This window comes from Colossoma macropomum, unplaced genomic scaffold, assembly GCF_904425465.1.
Source record: "Colossoma macropomum unplaced genomic scaffold, Colossoma_macropomum, whole genome shotgun sequence".
In the NCBI taxonomy this organism is placed as follows: domain Eukaryota; kingdom Metazoa; phylum Chordata; class Actinopteri; order Characiformes; family Serrasalmidae; genus Colossoma; species Colossoma macropomum.
The window spans coordinates 12,843,250-12,857,649 of record NW_023494798.1 but is presented as its reverse complement, the minus strand read 5'-3'; the positions used below and the strand labels follow the sequence as shown (position 1 = coordinate 12,857,649).

General features: G+C 40.5%; 2 protein-coding genes across 3 annotated transcripts; both read left to right on the top strand.

Moving 5' to 3' along the window:
* Positions 1-760: 760 nt before the first annotated feature.
* Positions 761-8,810, top strand: wee2 (WEE2 oocyte meiosis inhibiting kinase). The gene is made up of 12 exons (XM_036585422.1): positions 761-847; positions 1,279-1,548; positions 1,639-1,841; positions 2,977-3,031; positions 3,200-3,369; positions 3,553-3,674; positions 3,773-3,919; positions 5,556-5,660; positions 5,759-5,844; positions 6,583-6,753; positions 7,502-7,650; positions 8,483-8,810. Exons 2-12 carry the CDS (start codon positions 1,288-1,290, stop codon positions 8,652-8,654), a joined length of 1,641 nt encoding a protein of 546 aa, XP_036441315.1. The 5' UTR covers positions 761-847; positions 1,279-1,287; the 3' UTR covers positions 8,655-8,810.
* A 240-nt stretch (positions 8,811-9,050) lies between these two features.
* Positions 9,051-14,307, top strand: bida (BH3 interacting domain death agonist). Of its 2 annotated transcripts, none has more exons than XM_036584621.1 (4): positions 9,051-9,307; positions 10,796-11,116; positions 12,008-12,144; positions 13,606-14,307. In XM_036584621.1, exons 2-4 carry the CDS (start codon positions 10,828-10,830, stop codon positions 13,792-13,794), a joined length of 615 nt encoding a protein of 204 aa, XP_036440514.1. In that variant the 5' UTR covers positions 9,051-9,307; positions 10,796-10,827; the 3' UTR covers positions 13,795-14,307. The 2 variants fall into 2 exon arrangements, with proteins under 2 accessions (XP_036440514.1, XP_036440513.1); XM_036584620.1 differs by lacking the exon at positions 9,051-9,307 and adding an exon at positions 9,394-9,737.
* The last annotated feature ends 93 nt before the right edge of the window (positions 14,308-14,400 follow it).

Below are 14,400 nucleotides of genomic sequence, written 5' to 3'. Positions count from 1 at the left end.
AAACATACTTTACGCAAGGGCACGAAAGCAGACGCTTCGAGCTACGCAGACACGACGCATTTAATAACGCAACGCAAGCGCGAGCTGCATTCTGAGCGTTACAGCAGGGGGCGCTATAACGACAGCCAGGCCTGTCCAAAAAGTCTTGTACAGCCAGCGTGTATCCTCAACTGCCACAGCAGACGAGCAGTTAATTCTCACGTAAAAATGATAAAATGATTCCCTTTCCATTCCAGCAAAAGGGTCAAAGCAACTTTACTTGTCCAGGTTTAGCTGTTGAGGCTGTTGGAATGACAGTAGATCCCTCTCTCATTTGTGTTTTAACCGCTACAGTAATGTTTGTACAGACGGACCGAGTGTCTGCAGTCCGTTGGCCGAGCGCTGACATTTGCGTTCGTGTACTTGCGTTCAGTATGTTTCTGGCCTAAAGCAATCCCTAATTGTCAATATCCTTTGTTGTTATTTACCTGAACAGCGTCATATCATAAAATTAATCAGTTCAACAGGATCCATGAACGAGGAAACGTTCTCCAACATTAAACCGCTAACTAGCCTTTGAAAACTCAACTTCAATATTCTCGAGGTTTATGTAGCCCACATATTTGTCAAATTTAACACGTTCAACGAGAGCCGCGCCCTTTGGCCTCTGCTCTGTTGGGGGGAAGGGGCGTGGTTTACTATTAAACAAACAGCCATTGGCTTAAATACTTGACGAACGTCGTTAACGGCCCTCCCCTTAACCTCTAAGATAAACCTCAGATGGACGGGCCTATCTAAAGGGGAGCAGGCTGGAGGCTATTTAGCGAAATCTGGGCCTGAAGCGTGGCGGTGGCTCAGGTTGCCTGGGGTAAGTTAGCTCGAGTAGGCCCCGGATCTAAGAATCGGTGAGTCTTAAAGTTTTTAAATCAGCATCACTGAGAGGTCTCAAGTTTGTTATCTTCCATTTCACTTTGCCTTTCATCTGGCTTATATTTCACTGATTAAAACCTGATAACCTTGTTTATTCGACTTTTACCAAGCAGTGATTCTCATACTAGTTTCTTCTCCCCTCCATGTCACAGATCACAGAGGCCTTCTCTTAGACACGTCTGTTTACATGGTTTTATTTACACTTAAGTCAAATATAAAGTGTAGCAGTAGTGTCTGGTTTAAGACTAATGGCCCTGATGTTTATTGGGTAATCCAGTCAGAGTACTGAACCTGAGAGGTCCTCTCAAGATCTCTCCAGAGCAAAGTGTTGACTGTTTGAAAGATGCTGAACTGAACCCTCTTGTCTAGTGGTCGAGGATGGCTGCTGTGAATGAGAATGCAATCCAGCAACATTTGAATTTCTCAAGCTGTGGGGAGGAGGACAGCAGTGACAGTAGTGTGGAAGACTGGGCACCAGTAAGTGTAACACTAAGAAGCCCCTCCTCTGCCTGCCGGACCCCCAGAGTGCAGCGCCACCGTGCCAGGAGTGTCACAGTCTCCCCATCCGCACCCACCTCACCCATACCTTACTCAGCTTGGAGGAAACTCCGGCTCTGTGACTCCCCCAGTACTCCTAAGGTAGCAAGGCAGTGTTTACTAAATGGCTTCACGCAGTAGTAAATGTAATATTAGAGAACCACATGTGTGGAATTTCACCTTCTCCCTCAGAGTCTACTGTCTAAGTCAACCTTGCCCTACTCGAGCAGCAAGCCCTGTCGTAGCCAGAGGGTCCTGTGTCTGCCCAATGCCCCTGACCGTGTACCTGCCGTCAACATTAACCCTTTCACTCCAGACACGGTGAGGAGGAACAGCGAACACTGCAAGAGGAAGAGCTGCAGGAGTGACGGTGATGATGAGGACGATGGACGCAGGTACTACAAACTTCTATAGGGGAATTATGATTCATGAAATTGATTTTTATTTCAATACATGCAATGCAGTGGTGTCTTGATTCAAAGTATTTTCCAATACAGCAAACATGAGACCCTGAAAATGTGTTATGTTATTGACCTTTTCTTTCTATTTTCTGGTTGTTAGAGCATTCATCATTCTAATAATTGAAACTTTAGTACGGTACAGTGGAGTTTGCTTGATCCATTCAGACTAGTTGCATAGAAACACTAAGCGAAGGCTATGACTCCTAATCTAATGTGCTAGTTACAAGCCAACACGGTGGCCACTATACAATACGATGCGATACGTTGTATTGTTAGACCCCTAGCTACCTTATAACAGAAGAGGTTTGTTCAGGAAAGTTCCTTAATATGATGAGGAATTTGATCAGATCTGAAAAACCAAATGTTTAAATTACTTTGTTACATCTTAAAGTTTTTTGATGTAAAATGTGCGGTTGTAAAGAAAAATATTGAGTCAGAATTGCTCACAGTGGTGGTGATGGGAACCAGATGTCTGAAGAGTTTAATGGCTCTTTCATTGTGGAGAGGTACATACAGAGCAAAATATTCGCCAAAGAAAACTCTTATTTTCAGATCTTCCAATTTTTTTTACCATTACCAACACATGTCACTGTCGAAACAAAACCTTGTATCTCCAGAAAAGTAACTGTACAGGAGAAGACAAACCATTCTTAACAGTCAGAATAAGTTAACATAAGATTTTATTTTGTCATTTTTTTATTTTCTTTTGGTCTGTTCGGTATTAAAGATGTATGTGGCAACTGGTGTGTTCAAATTATACTTTATGAAAACGAGTTCAGACACGTAGTTCACTGCTGCTTTGGCTGCATTCGCGTTGTAGACATTGTGACCCCTGATTCCCATCACTGCAAAGAAATCTTAAGTCTATAGGTTTCATTACAATAAACTGTTTTACATCAAACTACTCTTTGCTTCTCTGAATGACCTTGTTTACATCTCGGCCATTTGAATTACCGAGAGGTGTTAAGAAATCTGTGGAATTCTTTTAATCCCAAATCAGATGTGTCCAGTAGGATAAGGGATATTCATACTCAGCACTTCTCAGTGTGTCTCATATCTGTCTGTGCAGGTCAAAAGAAACTCAGACCTCATCTGAGGATGAAAGCTGTTTCCTCCCATCAAAGGTATGGTGCTGGACACTTCTGTACAATTTTCCTCCCACCATGGTCTCTCCTTTACTGATGGTTTGAAAAGAACTTCCATCTGCAAAAGCCTGACCATCTACAGATAAATCTCATCATCAGGTCTCTCCCTCTGTTCTTTCACCCCATCTTCCATCTGTCTGCGCTCAGAGGCCAGCAGTGCCGGCCCTCATGCTGTCACGCTATGAGAGTGAGTTTCTGGAGTTGGGCCGGATCGGCGTGGGCGAGTTTGGTGCCGTGTACCGCTGTGTGAAGAGGCTGGATGGCTGCATGTATGCCATCAAACGCTTACGCAGGCCGCTCGCAGGCTCCGCCAATGAGTGAGTCAGCACTGACTATGCCCAGTAATGCATCAGAACAGGCATGACCACTGCTTTGTCAGTTTCTTTTTCAAACCATTGCTGTCTTACAAAGTTGTACAAGCACAAATACAGAATAATTTTTTTTCTAATTTTAAATAGATGTGAGGGGGGGGAAATAGGAGGCTTTTGTTTTGTCCACAGGCAGCTGGCCTTAAAGGAGGTATATGCCCATGCTGTGCTGGGACATCACCCACATGTTGTGCGCTACTACTCGGCTTGGGCTGAGGATGACCACATGATCATTCAGAATGAGTACTGTGATGGTATGATGACTGTTTGGAATGGTTTCATTACAACAGACTACCATACATCTGAGTACATAGCTATAATACCCCACATCACATATTTTATGATTTTGTAGGTGGGAGCCTCCTTGATGTCTTGACTGAGAAGGAAGAGCAAGGAGAGTTCTTTCGGGAGCCAGAGCTGAGAGATCTGCTCCTTCAGGTCTCAATGGGGCTCAAATACATCCACAGCTCTGGCTTAGTGCATCTAGACATCAAACCCAGTAAGCTTCCTTTCCTTAAAGGGGAATTCCACCTGTTTTTCAAAAATTCTGCATAATGCATTTATTGTGATGTAAACCAATGGCTGATACAATGGCTAACTGTAGTGAAACTTACTGACTCTTTACAGTGGTGACGATGGACACCAGGGGTTGTGATGCCTGCAACATGGCCATTTTATTTACTATCCAAAGCCACCAGGAAACATAAATATGTCTTGAGTTTTATTAGTCATTGTGATGGTACAATAGTCAAAAATCTGAAATTTTTGGGGAGTACTGTCTTTCAAGGCCTTGCATGTACCTCTCCACCATTTAATGTATTTAAAGAAATACATTTTAGCACAAAAGCTAATGTCAAAACAATGCCAGGCGGTGTGTTCATTTCTATTTCATGTAATACCCTTTTGTGAGGGAGCTTTTAGAGTCACTAAACTCTTTGAATGTCTGGTTCCTGTCACTACTGCAGTAAACAATACGTACTTGGTAAGCTTCTCTGGAACAGAGTACTTCTCATGAAACCACTCAATGTTTGCTTACATCTTAACCATTACTTTATGGTGAACGTTTGAAAAATCAGTGGAGTTCTCCTTTTACAAGCATTTTCCTTTGTATCCTCTTTGTCCTTGTTCAAAGTTGGACTTAAGCAGTGGTTCTGCCAAAAATCAAATTTACTGTTTTCCCCTAATCCCAATATAGTTCATCAGCTATAGCATGTGTGGTATTTGAAATTTACTTCTTTAGTTTTCTACTGGAGCTGTACACAGACAGAAGTATGTTTCATAGCTAAAACAGCAGTAGCAGCCATTCTGAAGCCTGAGTTTTATCCCTACTGTTGTGCATTTTTATGGATAGACATTTTATTATTGTGATAAATCAAGTCATATTACAACACTGAAGTTATAAGGAGTGTTTCAGCCCAGACTACTTTATGAATGAGGTACAGGCAGCCAATCAGAACAGAGGTCATTTATATAGTCTTAAAGGCATAGTAACTAAAACAGCCTGTGTAATGCTAAGGGATAAAGAAAGGTTGGAAGATGGTCATGTAAAAAGAAATTGACAGTTTTGGTACATAAACCTACACGTCATAAGTGGACCTCAGGAAAAAAATGAAATGTAACGAAAATGCAGGATATTGGCCCTTTTAAAGAACATCATTAGTTGTTTCATTACAGAGAGCATATTTAGTTTTGTGCAGTGAATGACGTGTTAAGTCTCTGTATACAGAATTTTTAAAAATGTATTTTTGTATTATACATTTTGTCCCAACTTATCAAACCTCAAACTGTGATATCATGTATTGTGAAAATGTCAAAGTATGAGATTTTTGCCATTTCACCCACCGCTAATATCATACAGTGTTAGAAATCACAAACAATTCTATTTGAGATTACATAACTTGACATGGTTTGAGGATAGTTTGTGATTTGGCAAGCAACCAGGACAATGCTAACAGGTGGCTGTAAGCTTCTTTTACTTGTTAGCTACATTAATTTTGTAACGCTTGCGCAAACCAAAAGAAACAAAATTAGGACATGGATCATTTTCTGGCTGATGCACCACATTTAGGGTAAAGGGGAAAATTTTATTTCTGTCTGAGCCATCACTCTATGTGAATGTACTCTTTGCTCTGTAGGTAATATATTCATCTGCCATCGGCCCAGCTCCAGCACTGGAGGAGCAGGAGACAGTGAAGAGGAAGATGATGCATACCCTTCGTCAGGGGTGGTCTATAAAATTGGTAATTAATCCACACCTGTGGACATTCATTCTTGCCTTTTGATGAACTGCTTTAAGAATCCGTCTTTCAGGGTCCAGCATATGGTTTTCTGATTACAGGTGACCTGGGTCATGTGACCTCCATCTCCAGTCCTCAGGTGGAGGAGGGGGACAGCCGCTTCCTGGCCTGTGAAATTCTGCGTGAGGTGCAACTCGGGATTGATTTATTTATTTAAATTCAGCAGGAGTCAGTTTGTTTTAGCAAAATGCTCCTGTTGAGTGCTACTGTCTTGCATTCTTGTAGAACAATCATAAATATTTTGGCATATTTAGCTGAAACTTACAAAGGTCCAGATAAACAAACTAACAGATGAATGGCAACAACGATTATTTTTAAATGCATAACCATTTATGACTAGTTCAGCTAACTAATAAAATATGTTACATAAAATATTTTAATACATTATTTTAAATGTAAATGCTTTAATGAGCATTTTAAAATTGTATCGCTGTTTGTGCAAAGAAAAAGGCAGATACCTTAAGTTTCTTTTTTAAAAAAAAATAAAATTCCATTAAAATAAACAATAATAAAAGCTATTCTGTAGTCTTTGTTCTGCCGAGCTGCTTTTGCTTGAGTCATTTACATGAATAAGATAAACTGTAATGCAGGACTGCTACAGAAGCCACACTGGTTCAGGTTCATGTATGTCACTGAAATGTGACAGTTTTTCCCATATGTTAATTGACTTTGCTACAGAAGTTTTATTTATGTATTGATTGATTTGATTGGACACGCTTCTGTTTGATCCTCTGAAATACTTTGCTGGGTCCTCATCCAGGCTCCGGTCCACCAGTTGGCGATCCCTGGTGTAGACTATCTAACTCGAGTAAATGTTTGCTAATTGTGATATTGGTGCCCTCTGCTTGTTCTATCTGGCTTCCAGGACTACAGTCATCTACCCAAGGCAGATATCTTTGCACTGGGTCTGACGGTGCTGTTAGCAGCAGGAGCTCCACCGTTGCCACAGAATGGAGATGAATGGCACAGTCTCAGGCAGGCTCAGTTACCCAGCCTGCCCCAGGAGTTAACGCCACCCTTAAGAAATCTTACCCAGGTGCAATGAAATGATAACTGTAGTCTAGTCTGCTATCCTTCCATTACTCTTCCATCAGTCATTGATGTTGTTCATTAGGACAGCCCCCCCCACCTTTCTTGTTCTAATATCTACTAGATCAGGGATCACCAACCCCCCTTCTACATTTCTGCAGAGGTTTAGTTCCATCTTGCATGCAACATAAGTCAGTTAGCTGGAGCAGGTGTGGGAGATGCAGTTGGACCAAGGCTCTGCAAGAAAAGGAGATCTTCAGGACTGGGGCTGGTGATCACTGTACTAGATCAACTGAACCTGGTCACTGAGCAAGGAGCTGAATCCTGTGTCTTTCAGCAGAGAGATCAAACTGTGCACTTTTTGAAGGTTCTTCAAGGGTTCTTTAGTAAAGGCAGTGTTTGTATATAGAAGCATGAGCATTCAAAGAACCATTTGAATCCATAAATGGTTCTTTACATGGTCAAATGGTTCTTCTATAGAATTGAAAAAACAGTTGTGTATTTGGTTCTTTAAAGAACCCTTTTTAAATGTCTCTATTTAGCTGCAAAAAGGGTTCCACTATTGTAATATAACCATTTTTGATAAGGATAAGTGTACTGGACTTTAGCCTTCCAGAACTACAATTGATGACCCCTGCTGTAACAGATGTTACACTCGAGCTCCATGTTGCCTGTGGTATTATAATTAAGCCTGGTTCCTGATAGTCTCAATAAAAAAAGAAAAGGATAATGTAGACATTGCTTACATTTGGCAGATGATGTTGGACCCTGATCCTGCTGTGAGGCCGTCTGCGTCTGCATTGTGCAGGCACCCGGTGCTGCGCAGAGAAAGGGCTGGAAAACTGGCCACACAGCTACGCAGAGAGCTCAACGTTGAGAAATTCAGAACAGCCATGCTGGAAAGGTGAGGGAAGGGTTTATGATCGACCTAATGTTAGAAATTAATGACCTATTTTGTGTGTGTGTGTGTGTGTGTGTGTGTGTGTCACTGTTGTTGGAAGAAAAGCTCTTATCTCCAAAATGGTAACTTTTACAGGAGAAGGAAAAAACATACTTTGCCTATAATGTAAGTCAATGGAACCAGACCCACCCACCCAAAGTAATTTTGGACCATTCCTTTTGGTCCATTCTTCATTAAATTTACACACAACGTCAAGGGCAACATAAAGGGTATTTTTTTAAAAAAAGAAAAATGACAAATGGAGATACAAGGTTGTCTTCAACAACAGCGAGGTGTGTGTGATATCACATGCATGCATGCACGCACACACACACACATACATACATATTATTATTGTTATTATTATTTTTTTTTTTAAGTAGGACACCCTACATGTATGTTTCTAAATATAGGCCAAAACCACCTCATAACAAACCGCTCAGAATGACTAATTATGCAGATTTTTTGCTGATTTTTTTTTGTTTGTTTTTTTTAATCAGTGAAATGCCCTTTACACAAACCTACATTCAAGTAAATGTCCTTCTATTAGTTCATTCATCATGTAATGTTTTAAAGTGTAAAAAAAATAAAAGTTTTATAAGGTGTGCAAGCATTTCTCCAGGCCTGGAACTGAGAACCACTGAAGGACCATTTTTTGAAGAGTGTACTTGTACTTCAGTATGATTACCAACAGAGGGCACTGCTGTGACTAGTTATAACCTTCTCTGACAGAGCTATGTTAACTGTGGATGGTCAACCTGAGTTTAACAGGTTTTAATTCATCTCTTCTCTTCAGGGAACTCCAAGAGGCTCGATTAGCCGCTACCTCGCCTCAGCAGACCCCGCTGTCCACAGGACAGGCCACCTCCGGGGGAAGCTCGGGCTCAGGCTCTCTTTCTAGACCAGGCCGGAGGCTGGTGGGACGAAATGTGGCTCGCTCCATGAGTTTTGGTTGCCTGGGGCACTGATCTTTGCTTCTGGTGGACTGATGTCTCACACCCTGTGTGTGAACTTAAGTAACAGAACATGGGGCATTTCATTTCAGTGAAAAGTGGGCGTTTTTTTTAATTGACTTGAAACTCTTTTATCTGTGTAAATAAAGATTTTAAATGTTACTAAGTGTGTACTGAGTACGATTGATATAACTGCTTTTCTAAAGTTGAAGCACTACATACATGTTTTGCATAGGCTGCTGCTGCAGGCCTTTACTTATCTTGTACCTACAGCGCTTCTTCAGGGGAAATCCGACGGCTACAGTTACAATCTCTTTTCCGACAAAGCACCTTTCGTCTATGAACAAACTAAACGTTGGCTAATACGAGGAGGGGGGGGGGGCAGAAATAACGTAGTCAGCAAAAAAGGGACTTTCCAACTTGGTCCAAATTTTACCGTGCTACATGCTTTCCTTTTCTGCGTCGTTCTGGTACAGTGCTGAGAGTTTGTTTTGAAGTTAAAGCGCTGCTGCTGTAAATGTGACGAGCTCACTAAACAGCTCTGTTTACGGTTGGTCCGAGGCGGCTTTAATTAAGCTTTCTTCTCTAAAGACCTCTCCGGCTTTCACATTCTGCTGTCTTAAGGGGAACCTGTTACCAGCCTCGGGGGAATCAAGACCGGATTCTCTGTAAGTGTCTCATGTCTGCCGTCGTTCCAACACAGTCAGGGTAAAGCGCAGTCTTCACCCGCTTTCGTTTGGGTCCGTTCCAATTCGAAGTAAGCTCGCTTCACTGTGGGAAGCCACTTCCACTTAGGAAAATCCGTCTCGTGAGAGTGTTCAGTTTGCAGTTTTTGTATGATATACAGCTTCAGCGAATTCAAGCTACTACCAGAAAGTCAACTGAGTGTTCGAATCTAAACACGGAAGTTGCTGCTTTTTGAAGACATGAAGAAAAGATATTAAACGCTGTTGTATTCAGTGGTGGTTCCTGTACCCCCACGGCGATCTCACACTGAGTGGAAGGGCGTAGGGTTGAATGTTTGTATTGGAAGTTATTCGCAGTGTTTTTAAAGCAGCACAAACTTGTAGCGGGAGAGGAGAGGAGAGCTGAGGAGAGGTGAGACTTGGGATTTTGTCGTTTTACTGTGATAAGTTTTAACAAAGCGACTGAAACTAATGTAGGTTAAGTAGTTAGATGTATCACCGAAAATGACAGTTCACCTACGTACCCTAGCTAACAGTTTGGTAAGGTTAGTTTTCTTAAATCCGCGTGACCGATCTCGCTGTGGGGAAGTTTACCGGTTTCTCAAGTAACTTCGTTAACTAACTAGGTAGTTCGGTATCTTGTTTGTTTTCGGCGAGCTAACGTTACGTGTACTCGAAAACATAAATTAGGGATATGTTTTCTTGCTTTTTACAAAATAAGTAGCTGTGTTTATTCGTAAACTAATTGTATTATGTACATGTGTGTTAGTTAACCTAGCTAGCTAACATTAACGTTTCATCATTATATCTGAGTAGCTAAGCTTTTTAGCCAGCTTAAAATAATCAACTAGCTAACTATCTAACAGTAGCCCAAACTCAGGAGTCTAATGCAGAAGGCTTTAGACATTAAGAAGCTCTTTATGAGATCTGTGGAGTCCTCCAAGTTACATAAACTGAAATGTTACCGGTTAACGCAGAGTTATGTTGTAGGGGCAAGTGTTGTTTTTTGTTTTGTTTGTTTGTTTAAGAAAACACCTTACGTTGTTTACGTTAGAAGATTAAGTTACGCTTAAGCTCTCTCACTGTTTAGAAGTACTCTCTACCGTAAAAAATATGACCCTGTGATCCAAAAAGAATAATCATTTTCGCATCAAGCTTTTTCCCCCCTCATATTTCTTCCCATTTAAGCAAATGCTGATGTGTGCTAGGATTAATCTCGTTGTGTGTTTATAATCCATGAAATTTTTACTTTCTTTTTGGATCACAGCTTCATCCTTCCAGCAGTAGAGAGTACTTATGGCCAGTAGTGAGTGAAAGAGGATTGGTGTTCCTAACGTTAGATTGTTGTGTTGGCCACGTTAAGCTTTTTTGACATTAAGTATTTTAGAATGTGCCCTTCTGGGTGACCTATTTTCCTTTGTAACACAGGTATCGCTCTGTTTACATGTTTACAATTTTATTTTATTACAGCTTGCGAAGGAAAGAGCCTGAACACCATTGCGATGGACGTCAACGACAACGTTGACTGTTTTTCTTTGCTCTTCCTGACTTTCCTTGACCAAGCACATTGTTACAACAAAGACTTGGAAAAAGAGCTGCATAGGCTGAGTCATGACCTAAAGCTGAGCACAGATCCAGGTGTTTACAGTGGTGGGATAGAGTATGCAGACCATGGTTTGGTGGACTGGAGCATTGAATGTGATGGTGAATTGGAAACAGACGGAAACATTCCCACAAACCCCAGAGAATTTCTGCAAGGTGTTCTTCCTGAAGTTCACCTGGAATTACCAGGCAAGTCCAAAACAGGGCTATGTAGCTAACTACACAACATGATTTTGCATTATTAACACCCTTTAAAAGCTCAGTGCATCTGAGGAAAAAGTCGAGGGTGAAATGGCTGGAACAGAAAGTCCATGCATTTCTTATTGTAATACAACTATGCAACTAAATTCATATTTTTATAATTATTTCATACATTATTCTTTGATTAATACAAACGTTTTATCAGAAACGTGCTCCTGATAAACAGTCTTGTTTTTAGCAAAACAAGTTTGATAAAATAAGAGAAAACCTATGCCATTTCTTTCTGTGTTTCTGGGCCTGTATTCACGAAGCTTCTCAGAGTAAGCATGCTGATCTAGGATCAGTTCCAGTCAGTAAAGTCAAAGTAAATAAGAGAGGAATCTGATCCTAAATCAGCACTCCTACTTTAAGAGGCTTAGTAAAGACAGGCCCTGATGTTCTTAGCGCTACGGTTCTGGACTCTTCAGTTTCATAGGCCTTTGGGTTTATGTCCAGATTGACATGGCTACTTTTTTGTTGTTGTATTCAATGAGGAACATACTAAGAAGCATGTGCTACCTCTGCTAATAGTAAATTGCACATTTCATCTGATTTATTCAGTTTTGAATGTTTGAATTCATAACAGTTGAAGGAGCTGTTTAGAGTTTTGCTATTGTGGAACTAATGCAGATTAATTGGCAGGAACGCTGCTGATGCATTAATTTAGCAAATAGTTGATAATTCTCCAATTAAAACAAATTAATAAATGAGACCATCTCAGATTTAGGAGACCCTAGGGTCTCAGGAAAGGATCTGAGTCTCCTGTTTTTTGAAAGCCCCTGCAAAAAAAAGACAGTGGGCAACGCTGATATACTGATGTGTGCATTTGACTTTGTGTAGTGAATCCTGAAGAAGCACAAGCTGTTAGAGAGGTGGCTGCGGAACTCATCAGAATTGCAGATGAACTAAATCACATCATCGTGTCTCGAGCTGTAGAGGGCCTGGCCAGGAACCTGACCAGCAACACTTCCCTGGAGGTGAGTTAAACCTTTAGAGGTTCCATTTCCATTTAATTATCTTGTTTTTGTCTTCAACTTGTTCAGCTGCATATAGAGAAAGTGAAGAAGGTACTTAGCCTGTGTTCTTATGGGCAACATAGCCTAAAATTGTATCAGTATGTTGGTGATGACAATAATGTTTAAATATTTATTTTTTTAAATATTTAAATTGTATGTATTTAAAAAAACAGTATACAGGAAGAAATATTTACGAGTCGATGAAGAAATCTCCATTCTCCCTCTAATTTCATCGAGTTAGTCATTTAGTTGTGTAGAAATAATCTGGTTGCAAAATTTCATTAATGTAGACTATTGTTTGTAGCTCATTTTTCCTGTCATGTTGTGTCCGTAACAAAAGGATCTATTGCACGTCTTTAATGCGCTGAAATTAAACAGTGATGTGCAAGCTTGCAGTAATAAAGGATGTACAGTTCCCTGGATACAACATTAGGTGTGTATTTGGAGGAGTTCAGCTTGCAAGTGATTTTGTTTAATAATTAAAAAAAGAAAAAAAAATTCTAGCTCTGGTTGCGATGAATTTGTTGCAGAAAATTTGAATAGGAGAAAACAGAGTTGAAGGTGCATCCTCCTTCACCTGTCCTCTGCACACATTATTTTAACTGAAGATGTTTATATTATCTTTAGTATAATAATGTATTAGAGATGCACAATATCAGTCATATCATTATGGCAGGTAAAAAAATCTGATGTATTTTATTCATATTTTACTGCATTTGTAACCCTATAGCAAGAAATGTAACGCCAGTCCATTTTACAAATGTTTGTATTGGCATCGGTATCAGAAGCTACGTACTTGGAAAATCACTTAACATTGGCATTGGCCCACAATTCCCATATTAGTGCATTACAATTTTTAGCAAGTATGATGCTCCGATTTACATGCTCTAAATCAGAGGCACGCCACATTAAAAAAGGCCTTCAGTCCTTGTATTCAACAATGAACTTGTATTCGTAGTAATGGGATCAAGCTTTAGAGATAACACACCTACCCCGTGGTATAAAACTGGATTCATATCCCCTACGGTAAAATGCCACAAAAGCCCAAGAAAGGTTACGTTGCAGTGTTATGGTTGCATCATGGTTCATTTCTTATCACCACTTTTATTCAAAAGAAATATTCAAAAGAAAGTTTCTACACACTACTTATGTTCTTGGCCTGTTAAGGAATATAAAAAATATGACTTCTTCATTTCTACATTTTAGATATTTGCTAGTACCGGACATGGGCAGAGTACAGATATTGCTTTAAGTGTGTTTTCACAAAAATACTTTCTCAAAATTTTAAGTAGCCAGCCTTGCTATTCTAAGGCAATAAATGGGTGAGGGGGACTGTGCTGAGCACATGCTGAGTCCGTTATTACAGCGACTGTGTAAAGTCATTGTACTTTTCTAACTTTGCTTGTGTATTTTGGCTTGCAGAGCTGGCACATCCTCCTCATCCAGAGTGTGGATAATTTACTGAAGGAAGTGCCTGGTGTCCATACAGAGCAAGTAGTGATGGCCCTCACCTTCTCCCTGGTGAAGGCAGTGTGTGAACATACCCCTCCCCTGCTGCGGGGTCTCTATAACGTCGTGATGCAGTACATCTCTCCAGCCCGGCCCCGATGACCTACTCCTCATGTTGTCAACTTACTTGAACATCTATGTTTCTGTAACTAATAGGCAGACTGCTGATTTGGTGTTTGTTTATTTAGTACGGCCCTTTGACCTGCATGGTCAAAACCAGTAAGTGGTGTAGTGGTGCAGTCTGCAGCTGAGATTCAGGTTAGATCCCAGCTGTGCCATGTTCCTGAGAGCCTATTTGTGTGTTTCTTGATCAGGAAATGGTGGCATGACAACACTTCATAAGGAAGCTGTTCATAGAGATGCCTGCCTGAATTGTTCTTCCCACACATGCAGTGGCTCCTGATATGTTGAAGATGAAGGGCTCACTGAGGCGCATAATTCATCTTTACTCAGCTATTTACTCACAATGAAATGGTTCCGTCGTACTTCAGTGTAAAATAAAAAGTCTAAATTCTAGCTAAGTTAGTAGACTGGTAGTGAATGAGCAAATTCTTGGTTTCTCTTTTAAGAGCTGCTTTATCTGTTATTGCTTTGTTCTGAACACATTCCTTAAAGATGTCATGAATTTTTTTTCCCCACCCCTTGTATTTTCACTTTTCAATGCCTAAACGTATTTTCATTTTGAAGGTTTCCTTTTGTTCACTGATT